Here is a 16,268-nt window from a genome sequence, read left to right on the forward strand (position 1 = left end):
ATGACGGATCTCATGGCTGTAGCTTCATTCCTGACGATGGTATGGGCCTCTTGGAGCAGCTCCTACACTCATGTGTTTCCCTGAGATCAAACTTCTAGAGATTTTAAAGTGAAAATATATGGAAACACTTGTTACTGCCCAGAACTAAAAAGCACATCAGTGCTAGATCCAGGTTATCTGCTTTAGGGAACAACTGAATTATAAACCTGACAGCCTCAATTGGCAAAACTCATCAGGTTGACTCTGTCTTCACCATGGCTGAGCAATACCTGCCTCATGGGGTCAACTGGTAATGGAAAAGCTTTTTGTCTATTGCTGTGTTTTATCTAAAGTGTTTTATATTTGTTTCTGGACATTTTTTAAGTTTATGAAATTGGTTATTGCTGACATTGGTGAATGGATTATAACCCTCTCAGTGTCAGTTCCTGTGATATTTGGAGTTTCCGTGTTCATGAAATCACACCACGCCCCCCCCCCCTTATTCATGTCCATGTCCCTACACCTGAATGGAGGGGGCGCAGTGGCTATAGTCGCCAGTCATCTGGCACGGAGTGGAGTTTGCTCCGTGCATGGGTAACTGTGGTGCTGCAATGGCGATTGCAGGGGTCCCCAGCTGAGGAAACCCTGCGATCTAACACTTTATCCCCTATCCTTTTGATAGGGATAAGAGGTTTTGTGCAGGGGTACCCCTCTAATACCTTGAGGCATCTCGAGATGAATGATGCATTTTTTTGTGATTGTTCCCTATTTGATACATAGATAAAATATATACACATATGCACTTTAAAGGGTATTCTAGTGTGGCAAAATGTTTTATTATGGAGTCAGGCTGCATTAGAAATAAAGGATACTTGCCTATCTTGACTCCCTGTAGCTGTCATTCCGCTAAACTCTCCCTTCTCTCACGTTTGATCAAGAAATGTCTGCTTTTTCATTTACTGTCTGATGCAGGTCACCACTGTGGGTATTGATTTCTGCTGGAACAAAACTTCAGAAAAGCTGGAGAGTAGCAGGTCTGTCAAAATGAAAGTTGCAGGGGATCAGAGCAGGGGAGTATACTTAGTATACTTTTTTTTTTTATACACCTCAACTCCATTTTGAAAAAGTTTGCGGCATTGGAATACCCATTAATAAAATGCTGATTTTTTTTCACTAACTTGTTTGCCCTATATAACTGCAGTTTTATATTGCTTTTTTTACAAATGGGTATAAAATATATACCGTATTTTGATAAAATCATCTGGTCAGATAAATAAACTTCTTTTATACAGTTTGACATTTTAGGAAAAGTAAAACTTTTGTTGTATACAGCTCTCTTCTATATAGCACTTTAAATACCTTTACACAGAAATGCGTATAAACAAAACTGTAGACCAAACCCTCCCTGTCCCTGATCTTCTTTGTATAGCATCTGTAATACAGCTCAGACACGGACATAATTAGTATGACTATTCAAAAGCTAATGTAAAACTCTGTATAACCCAGGAGAAGTTGTATTATGGGAAAGTTATTATAACTGTTGTTGCTTCCAAAATCATATGCATGCAGGTTTGCCAAACGGTAAGTTAACAGTAAATCAACCCCATATTGGTTGCAAGAGCGAAATGCAATGTATCATACCCAGTTGAATAACAAATATTAAAACTCACCAAAGAATACACAAAAGAGCATTAGAGAGAGTCAAGTGGGTATGGTAAAACACAATGGAAATGCATTATCATTCCCTCTTTTATCACATTTATTCTTATTCTTCTTTGTATGCAGGGTCCGTGCATAGGTAACCAGCAGAGTTTGGCGCACAGCAGGCTGTGGGATGCAGTGGTCGGTTTCCTCCATGTTTTTGCAAACATGCAGATGAAGCTGTCACAGGTAATAAAATTGTTTGCAACCGTTAATTTATCACATCATTGTTCTTGCTACAAAACAACAAATCCAAGTTTCAAAATTGTTAGGGTAGGTTTATATGTGATTTATTTCACAAATGTATGTGTCTGAAAAATGCTGTAGATCCATACATGTGAATAGGGTTTTTTTCTTTTTTTAAATTACATGTGTATCTATATAAAACTCAACGTGTGTGTGTGTGCGTATGTATGTATGTATGTATGTATGCGTGTATGTTCCACAAAAACTTTCAAACGACTAAAGATATTAACATGAAACTTGGCACACATGTTACTTATATGTCAATAACAAACATAGGACAGGTGATTTAACCCTTACTCACCCCCATTTGCCAGGGACGGGGCTTATGTTTAAAGTCCCATGCAAGTCAATGGGAAATATGTGTTACTGCATAACTTCCAAACGGCTGGAGATATTTCGATAATACTTGGTCACATGTTACTTATATGTCCACTTAAAATATAGGATAGTTAATTTAACGCCTAACTACCCCCATTTGTGAGGGTCAGGGTTTTTGTTTAAAGTCCCATGCAAATCAATGGAAAATGTGTGTTCCCATATAATTTCCGTACGGCTGGAGCTTTTTCAATACCTGGTACACATATTACGAGTCGGGATATGAGGACGGGATGGGAGGTTGGGATAGGAGGTCGAGATAGGAGGTCGAGATAGGAGATCGAGATAGGAAGTCGGGATAGGAGGTCGGGATAGAAAGTCGGGATAGGAGGTCAGGATACGAGGTCGGGATAGGAGGTCAAACAAAAAGAACAACGGAGCGCTCCCTGTGTGGAATCAATGCGGGCTGAGCGGTGAGGGAGTGCAGATAATAAAAACTTGCTCACCTGATTAGGTTGGGCTGGAAAGGCACAACGCTCACAACGGTGTAAATGAATGAGACTGCAGCGGCTTCCCACGCCGGCTGGCGGACGTGATAATATGCAGGAGGGGAGGAGGAGAAAGTGGAAGCTGAGATCGCGCTGTCATCAAATGGAACCTTTTGTTGACAGCGTGATCTCAGCTTCCACTTTCTCCTCCTCCCCTCCTGGGATAGGAGGACAGGATATGAGGACGGGATATGAGGACGGGATATGAGGACGGGATAAGAGGTCAGGATAGGAGGTCGAGATAGGAGGACGGGATAGGAGGTTGGGATAGGAGGACGGGATATAAGGACGACAGCAAGGTTTCACCAAAGCGTAGGTATGGCAGTGGGTGTCGGGGTGCTCCCTTTTTCTACTGGGTGCACGGGGCCTGGAGCAGTAGCTCCAGGAGCGCCTATGATAATCTGGCTGCTGTAGAGTAATAACATTTCAGGTTATGGACACTAGATTTATGGAGACAGAACATTGACCCAGGAATTTAATCTGATTTCTATATCTGGAATCGGGAAGGAATTTTCCCCCAAGGCATCCGCCAATTTTTGCCTTCCTCTGGATCAACACAGTAAGGACACAATAGGGACATAAGTTGAACTTGATGGATTCTCCTCTTTTTCAACATCATGGACTATGTAATTATGTAAGCATGTTCCAAGTGCCACTGCCTCTAAACTCCAGCAATTAATAGCAGTAGTGTTGAGCACGAATATTCAAAATGCTCATTTTTACCACGAATATCGTCACTTCGTGATTTTGTGAATATTTATAATATAGCGCTATATATTCGTACTGATGAATATTCTTTTTTTTTCTTCACAATACACATCACAACAATGATGTGTACTGTGTAAAAAAAGTGATCATCACTCCTTGCTTCCAGCTTGTGGTCCAAAGTAGGCTGCAATATTATTTACTGTGTGAGTGGGTGTGGAGTGTGAATGTTTTGTATTTGCAAATATGCAAATATTCGCGAATATTGGCACTTCCAGAAGACAATACCGCCTCCCTTCTTTTAGGTGAAAGATATAATTGGTCATGCGCACTATGCGGATTTCATTACGAATTATCACATGGAAAAAAAGGGAACAAACATATCAAATATGTGAATTTTGCGAACATAGGACAAATATTCGTCCATATATTCGCAAAATATACTGAATTCGAATATGGCCCCTGCCGCTCATCACATGTCATCAGATATTAGTAGCCTAGTAATGTGCCATCAATGTCCTTTCTCAGATATACTATTTAGTTACTCACCTCTGATCCCTTTTTAGCCACCAAACCATAAAAGATTTATAATCAGTCAGGTGGAAGTTCTAACTGAACAGAGCTACGAATCTGAACAATTTTGAACATATAGGTGTTTAAGCAAATCTGCAAAACTGGTGAATTGTGTCTCCTGGAGAAAGACGCCTTAGTGAGTTTTGGAAGAATTTGCTCATTGGAATCTGTATATTTGACTTTTTGCATAATTGCTGTATAGGAGAAAATAGATCTGTGGTTTAAGTCTCCGCTAAACCTTTACTGAGCAGATGGCATCTTATGCGCTTGAGTCTCGCATAGTGCTTTACTTTCCTTATACTGTCCAGACATGTTTATTCAGTTTAATGGTATGCACAAGAGCATACTTTATTCTCTTTAAGTTTTATGTTAGATATGGTATAGTGCTGATAATGTGTCTTAACCTTATGTCCATTGACCGTTATTTACAGTACAAGCAGTATAGGACACAGGGTATAAAACAGAGGGCCAATAGTAAGTGTGTTGGATATCATTCTTGCAGACATATATGGGAATAAATAAATGTACAATACTGTAATTAGAATATTACATCTGAATTCAATCTTTACAGTGCTGGCTAGTGGTTTTAAAGTTATAAACCATTTTTACTTTATTATAAACAGTTCTTTTATTCTTCTTAAAGGATTCAAGCCAGATTGAACTCCTTAAACAACTTCTTGATCTCCTTCAAGACATGGTGGTGATGCTGCTTTCCCTTCTAGAAGGTAAGGAAATTGTAACAATCACGTTTCAGAAGACAGGAACATCCGATGGATGTGGATCCGCTGGACCTGTGTGGCAGATGACTCGGACCGTACCAGGGAGTGGAGTCTAAGGTGCCGCAGGTTTTCACCAGAGCCCGCTGCAAAACGGGATGGACTTGCTGTGGCAGGCGGCACCCAGTTCGCTACCCCTGGCACGGCTTGACCACACAGGCGGCTGAGGAGATGTGAGGCACAGGAGGGATAAGGAAGCTCATAGTCTGGATAGCAGAAGGTCAGGGCAGGCGGCACAGTAGCGTAGTCAAGACGTAGCAGGAGTTCAGTAGGTAGGCGGCAAAGGAGCAAGGTCAAAGTCACAAAGCAAGGGATCAGATAGACGGCAAGGCAATACTGAGGAACGCTTTCTCTAAGGCACAAGGCAACAAAGATCTGGCAGGGGAGTGAGGATGGTGGAGGAATTTTTAAATGAACCACAAGTGAATTACACTAATGGGCGTACTGGCCCTTTAAATCTTAAAGCTCTGGAGCGCGCGTGCCCTAGAGGATGGGGACACACGCGCAAGAGCAGAGAGGCAGAGGCGAAGGCAGGAGAAACACCTGGAGAGTGATGGACTGGGGCTCGCATGCGGGTGCGTCCCGCGATGCGAGTCCCAGCCCCGCTCGCAGCAGCAGGTAAAGGTACCATGCGCTCACGGCCAGCGTTAGCGGCCGGAGCGCATAACGTAACAGTACCCCCCATTTGGTCTCCCCCTCCTTTTACGAGAGAGGAAACTACTGAGAAGGTCACGGTCCAGGATATTCTCCTCAGGCTCCCAAGATCTCTCCTCAGGACTGTAACGCTCCCAATCGACCCAAAAAAATTGTTTACCTCTCACAGTTTGTCGCAAGAATCTGTTTAACTTTGTAGACATCAGAAGAGCCGGAGACAGGTGTGGGGACAAGATTCTTCTGAGAGAACCGGTTTATGAGAAGAGGCTTGAGGAGAGAGACATGGAAGAAATTGGGATTTCTAGGAGACAGGATTGATTTTTTTGTAGAATCTGGAAGGGACCAAGGTAGCCACACCATGTTACCAGGAGAGAAGGACGGAGGAGGTCTTCTACTTTTATCCGCTTGTGCCTTCATGCGTGAAGAAGCCTGGCATAACGACTGTCGGGTCTGTTGCCAAAGGGGGGAGAAGTCACGAACCAGCTCATCAACAGCAGTCACACCGGAGGAGACAGAGAGAGGAAGAGGAGAACAGAGATGGAGTCCATAGACAACAAAAAAAGGGGGAAGACCTTGTGGACTCGGAATCCTTATAATTATATGAGAATTCAGCCCAGGGGAGAAGGTCGACCCAATCATCTTAGCGAGCTGAAACAAAATGCCGAAGATAAGTCTCAAGGATTTGATTAACCCTCTCCACCTGACCGTTGGACTGAGGGTTGTAGGCCGAGGAGAAGTCCTCATTGATGTCCAGATGGTTACAAAGGGCTCGCCAGAACTTAGAGACAAACTGCTGAAGAAGACCATGTAAACGAAAGACATGTAGCAAAAAGTACTTCGCCAGCTGCGGGGCAGAAGACTTGGTAGGGGGATGAAATGAGCCATCTTTGAAAACTGATCTACAACGACCCAGATGACAGTGTTATTACGAGATGGTGGCAAATCGGTGATGAAATCCATGGCGATATGGGACCAGGCAGTCTCTGGAATGGGTAAAGGCTGTAAGAGTCCTGCAGGTCTGTGAGTTTTGTCACAGGCACATGTTTCACAGGACGGAACAAAATCAGAAACATCACTTTCAAGATGGGGCCATCAGTAGTGCCAAGAAATAAGAAGTAGAGTCTTGCATATTCCAGGATGTCCTGCTGTCAAGGAAGAATGACCCCATTTCAGGACCTTGCGTCTAAATCTGACGGGCGCAAAGGAATCGGTCGAACTTGCTGAATCTCAACAGGAGCGTCAGGAATCAAATGGTCAGGAGGAATAATATGCCTAGGCGTGGAGTCCAAACCAATGACGTCAGAGGACCTGGAGAGAGCATCAGTATTGATGCTCTTGTCTGCTGGACAGAAGTGAATGAAGAAGTTGAACCTAGAAAAGAACAGTGACCATCTTGCCTGGCGGGGTTTCAAACGCTGAGCAGGCTGAAGGTATAGAAGATTCTTATGGTCAGAGTAGATGCTGACCGGATGAGAAGAACCTTACAATAAATGTTGCCATTTCTCCAAAGCTAGCTTGATAGCGAGGAGTTCACGATCTCCAATGGAGTAATTCCACTCAGCAGGAGAGAATGTATTGGAGAAGAACCCACAAGTTACACTCTTACACTTGGCGTTTTTCTGAGTGAGAACGCCACCTGCTCCAATAGATGAGGCATCAACCTCCAAAGCAAAGGGCTTCTCCGGTTCTGGTCTTGTAAGCACGGGAGCAGAGGCAAATGTAGACTTTAAATGGGAGAAGGCCTCTTCAGCCTCTTGAGGGCAAGATTTAGGATTAGATGCCTTCTTAGTGAGAGCCACAATAGGAGCAACCAAGGATGAAAAATGTGGGTTAGATTGACAATAATAGTTAGCGAATCCCAGAAAGCGTTGAATAGCACATAGGCCCGAAGAACAAGGCCAATCCAATAATGTTGACAACTTATCTGGATCCATCTGCAGGCCCTGATGAGAGACAATGTAGCCAAGAAACGGAAGACTAGATTTCTCGAACAGCCATTTCTCCAGTTTGGCGTAGAGATGATTCTTCCGTAGTCGCTGAAGAACCAGACGAATATGAGAACGATGCTCCTCTAGGTTGGAGGAGAAGATCAGGATGTCATCTAGGTATTAGACTTGTGCACTAGAAATATTTTCGTTTCCTTACGTTTTTTCGTTTTGGAGAAAAATTTCGGTTAGGTAATATTTTCGGTTTAGATTTTTCGGATACATTCGGTATTCGGGTGTTCGGTTTGATTTTTCGGATACATTTGGAGATACCATTTTTATTAAAATTTCGTAGGGTACCATAAAAAAATAATAATAAAAAGATACAGTAGTGATGGAAAAAATTGTATCTAACGAAATGTATCTTTTATATTATGAAATGTTTATTAATTTTTAAACAGGGATCAATTTATGTGAGCTGGTAAAGCACTAAAAATGTAGCCAACAATAATAAAAATGTATTGTGTGCGTGTTTTGCACTTTTTTTTTTCTTCATTTTTTAGGTAGTACTACTACTCCCAGCATCACACTGTTCCATGATGGGAGTAGTAGTTACCTGTACTAATTGACAGATTGCCGGGGTCCCTTGCGATCCTCTTGTATAATGTATAGATGCGGCGGCAGCTCTTCTATGGTCCCCTGCACTCACGTATTTATACACATATTCATATTTCCCGCAGAGCTGTGATTGGCCAGATGGTTCCAGCCAATCACAGCTCTCTGTGAGAAATAGGAATATGTGTATATATACGGCCGTGCAGGGGACCATAGGAGAGCGGCATCCATACATTATACAGGAGCATCACCGTGGGTGTCAGGAGTGATGCCCGCAGTGATCTTTCCTTTACTACAAGTACTACTACTCCCAACATGGAGAACACTCTGCTTCATGCTGGGAGCTGTAGTACCTGCATTAATAGACAGATCGCATCAGGTGTCAGAAGTTACACTCGCTGCGATCTGTCTATTAATGCAGGTACTACAGCTCCCAGCATGGAGCAGAGTGTACTCCATGTTGGGAGTATTAGTACCTGCAGTAAGGGACAGATCCCAGTGGATGTCACTTCTCCTGACACTCGCTGTGATCATCCTTATGTGAATGTCGGGATCAGCTGTTCTCAGGTCTACAGAGACGGGACAACAGCTGACGACGCTGAGCCGTAGGTATACATCGTATAGCTACTGCCCAGCAAGAACTTACAGTGAGCCTGCAATGTGTATACAGTATACACTTTGCTGGCTCACTTAACCCCTTGCTGAGCTGTGCGCTATGCGCAAGCCCAGCATGGAAAGAGTTAACTTACACTGCTGGACAGTGTAGGTTAACCCTTTGGGCGGTATACACTATATACAGCTATCTATAGATAGCTGTATATAGTGTATACAGAAGACAAAGTCTGCTTACTTCCCTCGAGTACTGGGCAGGTCCGTGTAGCTCCGCCCCATAGTGATGATGTCATTAGGGGCGGAGCTACAGAAGGGAACAAGGCTAGTTAATCTGAAGCTCTGTTCACATTGTCCGTTTTGTATAATGTGAACAGACCCTTCTGGCAGTGTCTACTCAGACAGGGAGACTCCAGCTGTTGCTAAACTACAACTACCAGCTGGGAGTTGTAGTTTTGCACCAATTGGTGGCTCCCTGTTTGGGTAGACATTGCATCATGGGTGCCAAAAATGTCATAACCAATTTTTTGTGTTTTTTTTCTTCTCGTTTCAGATCCGTGTATGAGGAGGAGGTATTGTGCTGAGAATGAAAAAAAGAATTTTTTTATTTTATTTAAATACATTTAAAAAAAACGCATAGGGTTCCCCGTATTTTCATTCTCAGCACAATACCAACCAAACAGCAACAGCCTGACGTTACCAGGGTGGGCGAGGACCATTGTTACTGGCCCTCCCCAGCCTAAATAACGCCAGCCTGTAACCGCCTAGGCCCAGAAGCGCCATTTGTGACGCTCCGGGCCTGTTGGTACCGGCTCTTCCCGACACCCCTGTGGCGGTGGGTACCGGGGTAATAATTGGGGGTTAGCGCTAGCTGTTTTTGAGGCTAGCACTAAGCCCTGGCTTAGTAATGGATTCAGTCAATAAGACCAGCTTCCACTACTAAGCCTGAAAATTCTATAAAAAAAAAAAAACACAACACATTGGAAAAATTATTTTATTTAAAAATCACTCCCCCACAGCCCTCGTTAACCATTTTATTAAAAGAAAAAAAAAATAATCCGCCATAATCCATCGAACCCGCAGTAGTCCTCTGCATACACGGATCTGAAAAGAAAAAAAACACAAAAAAATGGTCATGACATTTTTGGCGCTGTACGCTGGGGAGAGCACCCATGATGCAATGTCTACCCAAACAGGGAGCCACCAATTGGTGCAAAACTACAACTTCCAGCATGCCGGGAATGCTGGGAGTTGTAGTTTAGCAACAGCTGGAGTCTCCCTGTCTGGGTAGACACTGCCAGAAGGGTCTGTTCACATTATACAAAACGGAAAATGTGAACAGAGCTTCAGATTAACTAGCCTTGTTCCCTTCTGTAGCTCCGCCCTCTAATTACGTCATCACTAGGGGGCGGAGCTACAAGGACCTGCCCGCTACTCGAGGGAAGTAAGCGGACTTCGTCTTCTGTATACACTATATACAGCTATCTATAGATAGCTGTATATAGTGTATACCGCCCAAAGGGTTAACCTACACTGTCCAGCAGTGTAAGTTAACTCTTTCCTTGCTGGGCTTGCGCATAGCGCACAGCTCAGCAAGGGGTTAAGTGAGCCAGCAATGTGTATACTGTATACACATTGCAGGCTCACTTTAAGTTCTTGCTGGGCAGTAGATATACAATGTATACCTACGGCTCAGGATCAGCTGTTGTCCCGGCTCTGTAGCCTTGAGAACAGCTGATCCTGACATTCACATCAGGAGGATCGCAGCGGGTGTCAGGAGGAGTGACATCCGCTGGGATCTGTCCCTTACTGCAGGTACTAATACTCCCAACATGGAGCACACTCTGCTCCATGCTGGGAGCTGTAGTACCTGCATTAATAGACATATCGCAGCGAGTGTAACTTCTGACACCCGCTGCGATCTGTCTATTAATGCAGGTACTACAGCTCCCAGCATGGAGCAGAGTGTACTCCATGTTGGGAGTAGTAGTACTTGTAGTAAAGGAAAGATCACTGCAGGTATCACTCCTGACACCCGCTATGATCCTCCTGTATAATGTATGGATGCGGTGGCCACTCTCCTATGGTCCCCTGCACGGCCGTATATATACACATATTCCTATTTCTCACAGAGAGCTGTGATTAGCTGAAACCATCTGGCCAATCACAGCTCTGCGGGAAAGATGAATATGTGTATATATACGTGAGTGCAGGGGACCATAGAAGAGCGGCCGCCGCATCTATACATTATACAAGAGGATCGCAAGGGACCCCGGCAATCTGTCAATTAGTACAGGTAACTACTACTCCCATCATGGGAGAATGTGTTCATTGCTGGGAGTAGTAGTACTACCTAAAAAATAAAAAAAGTGAAAAACAGGCACACATTACATTTTTAGTGCTTTACCTGCTCACATAAATTGATCCCTGTTTAAAAATGAATAAACATTTCATAATAAAAAAAAGATACATTTCGTTAGATACAATTTTTTCCATCACTACTGTATCTTTTTTATTATTATTTGTTTATGGTACCCTACAAAATTTTAATCAAAAAGGTATCTCCATAATTTTTTAGGATCGCTAAAGTCCAAAAAAGATTTACCGAATGTACCCGAATACCGAATGTATCTGAAAAATCAAACCGTATCTGTGTCCTTTTTATTATTTTTGTTATTAGAATGAATTCTTTACGTTCATTTACGGATAACAAATGCATTCGATATTTACCACATGCATTCGGGAAATAACGAATGCATTCGTTATTTTGCTATTCGTATTATCGTGGCTATTCGGGAATGGTCAAAATATGTTTTCGTGCATTCGGATCGGTCCGAATGCCCTAAAACGGTAAAATTCTGTAAATTAGACATTCGTGCCAAACCGAATTGCACACGTCTACTAGGTATATGACCACACAGGTGTAGAGAAGATCACGGAAGATATCATTGACGAACTCTTGAAAAACAGCTGGAGCATTGGAGACCAAAAGGCATTACAAGATACTCAAAATGTCCGTCACGAGTATTGAAGGCCGTTTTCCATTCATCTCCCTTGCAGGTACAAATAAGGTTATACGCACCGCATAAGTCCAACTTGGAGAAGACCTTGGCACCACATAGACGGTCAAAAAGTTCTGAGGTAAGAGGTAGAGGCTAACAGTTCTTGACCGTGATTTTGTTAAGTCCCCTGTAGTCAATACATGAACGGAGTGAGCCATCCTTCTTCCCTAAAAAGAAGAAACCTGCTCCAGCAGGAGAAGAGGACTTATGGATAAATCCCTTTTGGAGATTCTCCTGGATATACTCAGCCATGGCTTTTGTCTCAGGAACTGATAGAGGGTTTATCCTTCCACAAGGAGGAGTGGTACCAGGCAGAAGATCAATAGAGCAGTCGTAAGGACGATGTAGAGGCAGAGACTCAATCTGTTTCTTGCAGAAAACATCAGAGAAATCATGTTAAAGTGGCGGCAGGCCATGTTAAGGAGGAAGACAAGAAACATCTTTACGCAGAACTGGTTGGAGGCAAAAATTTTGACAGGATTGTCCCCAGCTAATTATTTCTCTGGTTTTCCAATCCAGTTGCGGGGAATGGTGTTGCAGCCAAGGAAGGCCAAGAAGATTCTCAGAAGTATAGTGTGGCAGAACACAGAATTCAATCTTTTCTTTATGCGATACTCCCACTTGCATGGCGAGAGATTCAGTACGGAAGTGAACCTTACAGTCCAGATTTTGTCCATTAACAGAGGAGATGAACAAGGGCTTGGCAAGCCGAGTAAGGGGAAGATGATACTTGTGGACTAAAGCCGCATCAATAAAGTCGCCTGCTGATCCAGAATCCAAAAAATGCTGTAGCGCTGAAGGAAAACTTGGCTGAAGTGAAGACTTGTACAGGAATAGTTTAGCGTGGATAGGAAGTTTTCACACCCAGGGACGCCTCTTCCACCTACCCTAGGTGCGGGCGAACTGTACAGTCCTTGAGAAAGTGCTCCGGGCTAGCATAAATTCTTATTGCATTGTCGTGATCTCTCCTGTTGCGTAAGACAAGAACGATCTCCTTGTATAGCCTCTTCAGCAAGAGGCGCAGGAAACTGAAGAGGTGGACATTGAAACATGGGTGTCTGGCGGGCAGGTTCCCGCTCTAAGCGCAGTTCCTGTTGTCTCTCAGTAAAATGCACATCAATGCGTGTGGCCAAGTGGATACGTTCTGTCAAAGAAGATGGAGGATCACATGCTGCAAGGGCATCTTTAATCCTGCTTGACAGTCCTTTTTTGAATGTGGCACACAAGGCCTCATCATTCCAGGCAACTTCAGAGGCTAGAATGCGGAATTGAACCGTGTAGTCACCAACAGTAGAATTCCCTTGACAGAGGTTCAGCAATGCTGTCTCAGCTGAAGAGGCACGTGCAGGTTCCTCAAAGACACAGCAAAATTCTGCTAAGAAGGCCGAAAAATTGGAGGATACTGGATCACCATGGTCCCAAAGGGGTGTAGCCCAAGCCAGGGCTTTTCCGGACAGTAGACAATGACAAAGGCCACCTTCGTACGTTCTGTCGGAAACAGTTCAGACATGAGCTCCAAGTGCATGGAGCACTGTGTAAAAAAGCCTCAGCATGACTTGGAATTCCCATCATACTTGAAAGCTAAAGGCAGCCATAGCTGGGAGCCAGAAGACACTGAAGGAGCTGGAGGATGGAGTGGGCCAGATTGTGGTACCTGCTGCTGTTGCAAGGCCAAAAGCTGTTGCATCATGGCTGAAAGTTGAGAAAATTGCTACGCCTGTCGGGCCCACTGCTGCCACCGACATACCAGAACGGAGGGAAGATCCGCAACTTCAGACAGGTGTACCTCAGCGGGATCCATGGCCAGATCTTACTGTAACACTCACGTTTCAGAAGACAGGAACTCTGGTGGATATGGATCCGCTGGACCTGTGTGGCAGATGACTCGGAACGCACCAGGGAGTTGAGTCTACGGTGCCGCTGGTTTTCACCAGAGCCCGCCGCAAAGCGGGACAGACTTGCTCCGGCAGGCGGCAACCAGGTCGCTACCCCTGGCACGGCTTGACCACACAGGTGGCTGAGGAGATGTGAGGCACAGGAGGGATAAGGCAGCTGGTAGTCTGGATAGCAGGTGTGGATAGAGAGAAAAAAAAATAGAGGGCAGCGCCTCGTGTAATCCTGCGAGCTTCAGTCAAGGCGGAGGGTCTAGTATATGGACTCACACCTGCTGAACCTCTTGATATTTAGCATATCACCCCAGCTATTGGGGTATCAATGGAACTGCAGGCCATAGGAGCTTGACTGGGTACCGTGGCTTTGGGTCCAGTGATGCAACAAAATAAAAGAGGGTCCCTGCGTACCCTTTCTGCAATTGAGAAAGGGTACGCAGGGACCCGAAACGCGTCTTGCTTTGCTATGGGCTTGCTAAACCGATTTTACTAATAAATATGTTTTTTTAAGCGAAATACCAGAAGTTCATGTTTTTGTTGGAACAGCGCCACCTTGGAGTTTTTTTTTCTTTTCTTTTATTTTGTTGGATAGCAGGTGGTCAGGGCAGGCGGCACAGTAGCGTAGTCAAGACGTAGCAGGAGTTCAGTAGGCAGGCGACAGAGGAGCAAGGTCAAATTCACAATATGAGTCCCATGCGCTCACGGCCAGCGTGTGTGGCATAACGTAACAGAAACATATTGTACATAAAATGGATCTATCTTGACCACAGAGGTGGCACGGCTTGACCACACAGGTGGCTGAGGAGATGCGAGGCACAGGAGGGATAAGGCAGCTGGTAGTCTGGATAGCAGAAGGTCAGGGCAGGCGGTACAGTAGCATAGTCAAGACATAGCAGGAGTTCAGTAGGCAGGCGACAGAGGAGCAAGGTCAAATTCACAAAGCAAGGGATCAGATACACAGCAAGGCAATACTGAGGAATGCTTTCTCTAAGGCACAAGGCAAAAAAGATCCGGCAGGGGAGTGAGGAGGGTGGAGGAATTTATAAATGAGCCACAGGTGAATTATACTTATGAGCGTACTGGACCTTTACATTTTAAAGCTATTGCACTCACGCGCCCTAGGGGACGGAGACACGTGCGCTGGAGCAGAAAGGCAGAGGTGGACGCAGGAGAAACACCCGGAGAGTGACGGACTTGGGCTTGCATGCGGGCGCGTCCCAAGATACGAGTCCCATGCACTCACGGCCAGCGTCTGTGGCATAACGTAACAGAAATATATTGTATATTAAAATGGATCTATCTTGATTTGCTAAACAAGTTGTAAGCAAGGCATTATAACAGACCATTATCAGGTGTACATGTAGCCAATAAATTTAGCAGTATCCATAAATATTGACAGTAAAGAACTTTTTTCATCATGTGAAGTCTTTCCTATTGCATTATATGGACTTCCTTGCACCTATTTTTTTTTTTTTTTACCTAAGCACTACCACAGGTATCTCACTGAATCAGTCAGTGTTGTTGCCCAATTCAATGCAGCTCAGCTACATTCGAGTAAATGGTGCTGAACATGTCATAGCTGCCTGTATTCATAAGGAGCTGTGCCTGGATACACCCTCGACTGATGGTAAATTTTGGACCCCCACTATATCCAAGAATAGGCCATTAGCTTGAAGAGTATATAAATAACTTTTTCAAATGGTGAATCCAACTCACGGTTGGCACATGCGTCTGGACCTGCAGAGGTCACCGCTATGCACTCGACACAAACGAAGAAAAAATGGTCCAGTGTCATAAAATCTATACGTCGTGATTGTTTATTTTGATATTTTTCATGATTCATGTGATAAGTCATATTAAAAACTTCATCCACAGGATAGAGTTCAAAATAGCCAATGCATTTTTGGCTTATAGGTAGCCACTACTCGTTATTGCTTTGTTTTGTTAGGTAAAAGGGCCAATGTTGGTGTAGTAGAGGGAGATCTCAGTAATATTTTGGTAATTTAAACAAGACTGCTTATGATATACATAGAATGCTTCCTACCTATTGTATTGAGGGGTAAATCATGAAATGCTGGTAATTTTACTGTACACATTTCACGTTTAGATAAAAGTTAAAATATACACATCTGTAGCTACATTCTTCATTGAAAAATATGATGGTGAGTGATAAGGCACAAACATTTTTGCTGACTTAGGTTGTATATATACTCAAACATGTGAAGGCAGGTTTATAGCTATAACTAGTACGTGTGTCTATTTCAGGTTTCTCCTTTAACTAAAACCCTGTATGAGCACTACTGTGTGCTTGTCTAGAAAGATAAGACATGGTGAAAAATTCAGACAAGGGTTACTAAATTGTACACACTGGAATCTTCCACCATGGGCCTGTTATGTATTCTTCATAAGGCTCATATTGCTTAGAATCGCTTGTAATAACTCAATCCCCACATATCCAATAATATATAAGATGCTAAACACCAAATTATGGATTTAAGGCCAGCTGTCTTCTCTGTGGATGATGAATAAAATCCTTCCTTATTAGCATTATACTAACTATATTTGCATATGATTTGCATTTTAATTTCTTCTTCCCTCTGAAAGTAAGAAAAAAAGGAATAGATCAGAAAAATAAAACAAAGTGATTGGAAGACATTTAAGATATCTCATA

The 16,268-nt window shown here is 43.6% G+C and overlaps 1 protein-coding gene across 9 annotated transcripts in view; it reads left to right on the forward strand.

The window, feature by feature from the left end:
* The window catches only part of RYR3 (ryanodine receptor 3), a 991,818-nt gene that overhangs the window by 863,131 nt on the left and 112,419 nt on the right, over nt 1-16,268 (forward strand). For all 9 annotated transcript variants that reach the window (XM_056545312.1, XM_056545313.1, XM_056545314.1 and 6 more), the window contains 2 exons: nt 1,765-1,869; nt 4,711-4,792. In XM_056545312.1, coding sequence (XP_056401287.1) covers nt 1,765-1,869; nt 4,711-4,792 — 187 coding nt within the window. The remainder of the gene's footprint in view (nt 1-1,764; nt 1,870-4,710; nt 4,793-16,268) is intronic.

This window comes from Hyla sarda, chromosome 11 (genome assembly GCF_029499605.1).
Source record: "Hyla sarda isolate aHylSar1 chromosome 11, aHylSar1.hap1, whole genome shotgun sequence".
In the NCBI taxonomy this organism is placed as follows: domain Eukaryota; kingdom Metazoa; phylum Chordata; class Amphibia; order Anura; family Hylidae; genus Hyla; species Hyla sarda.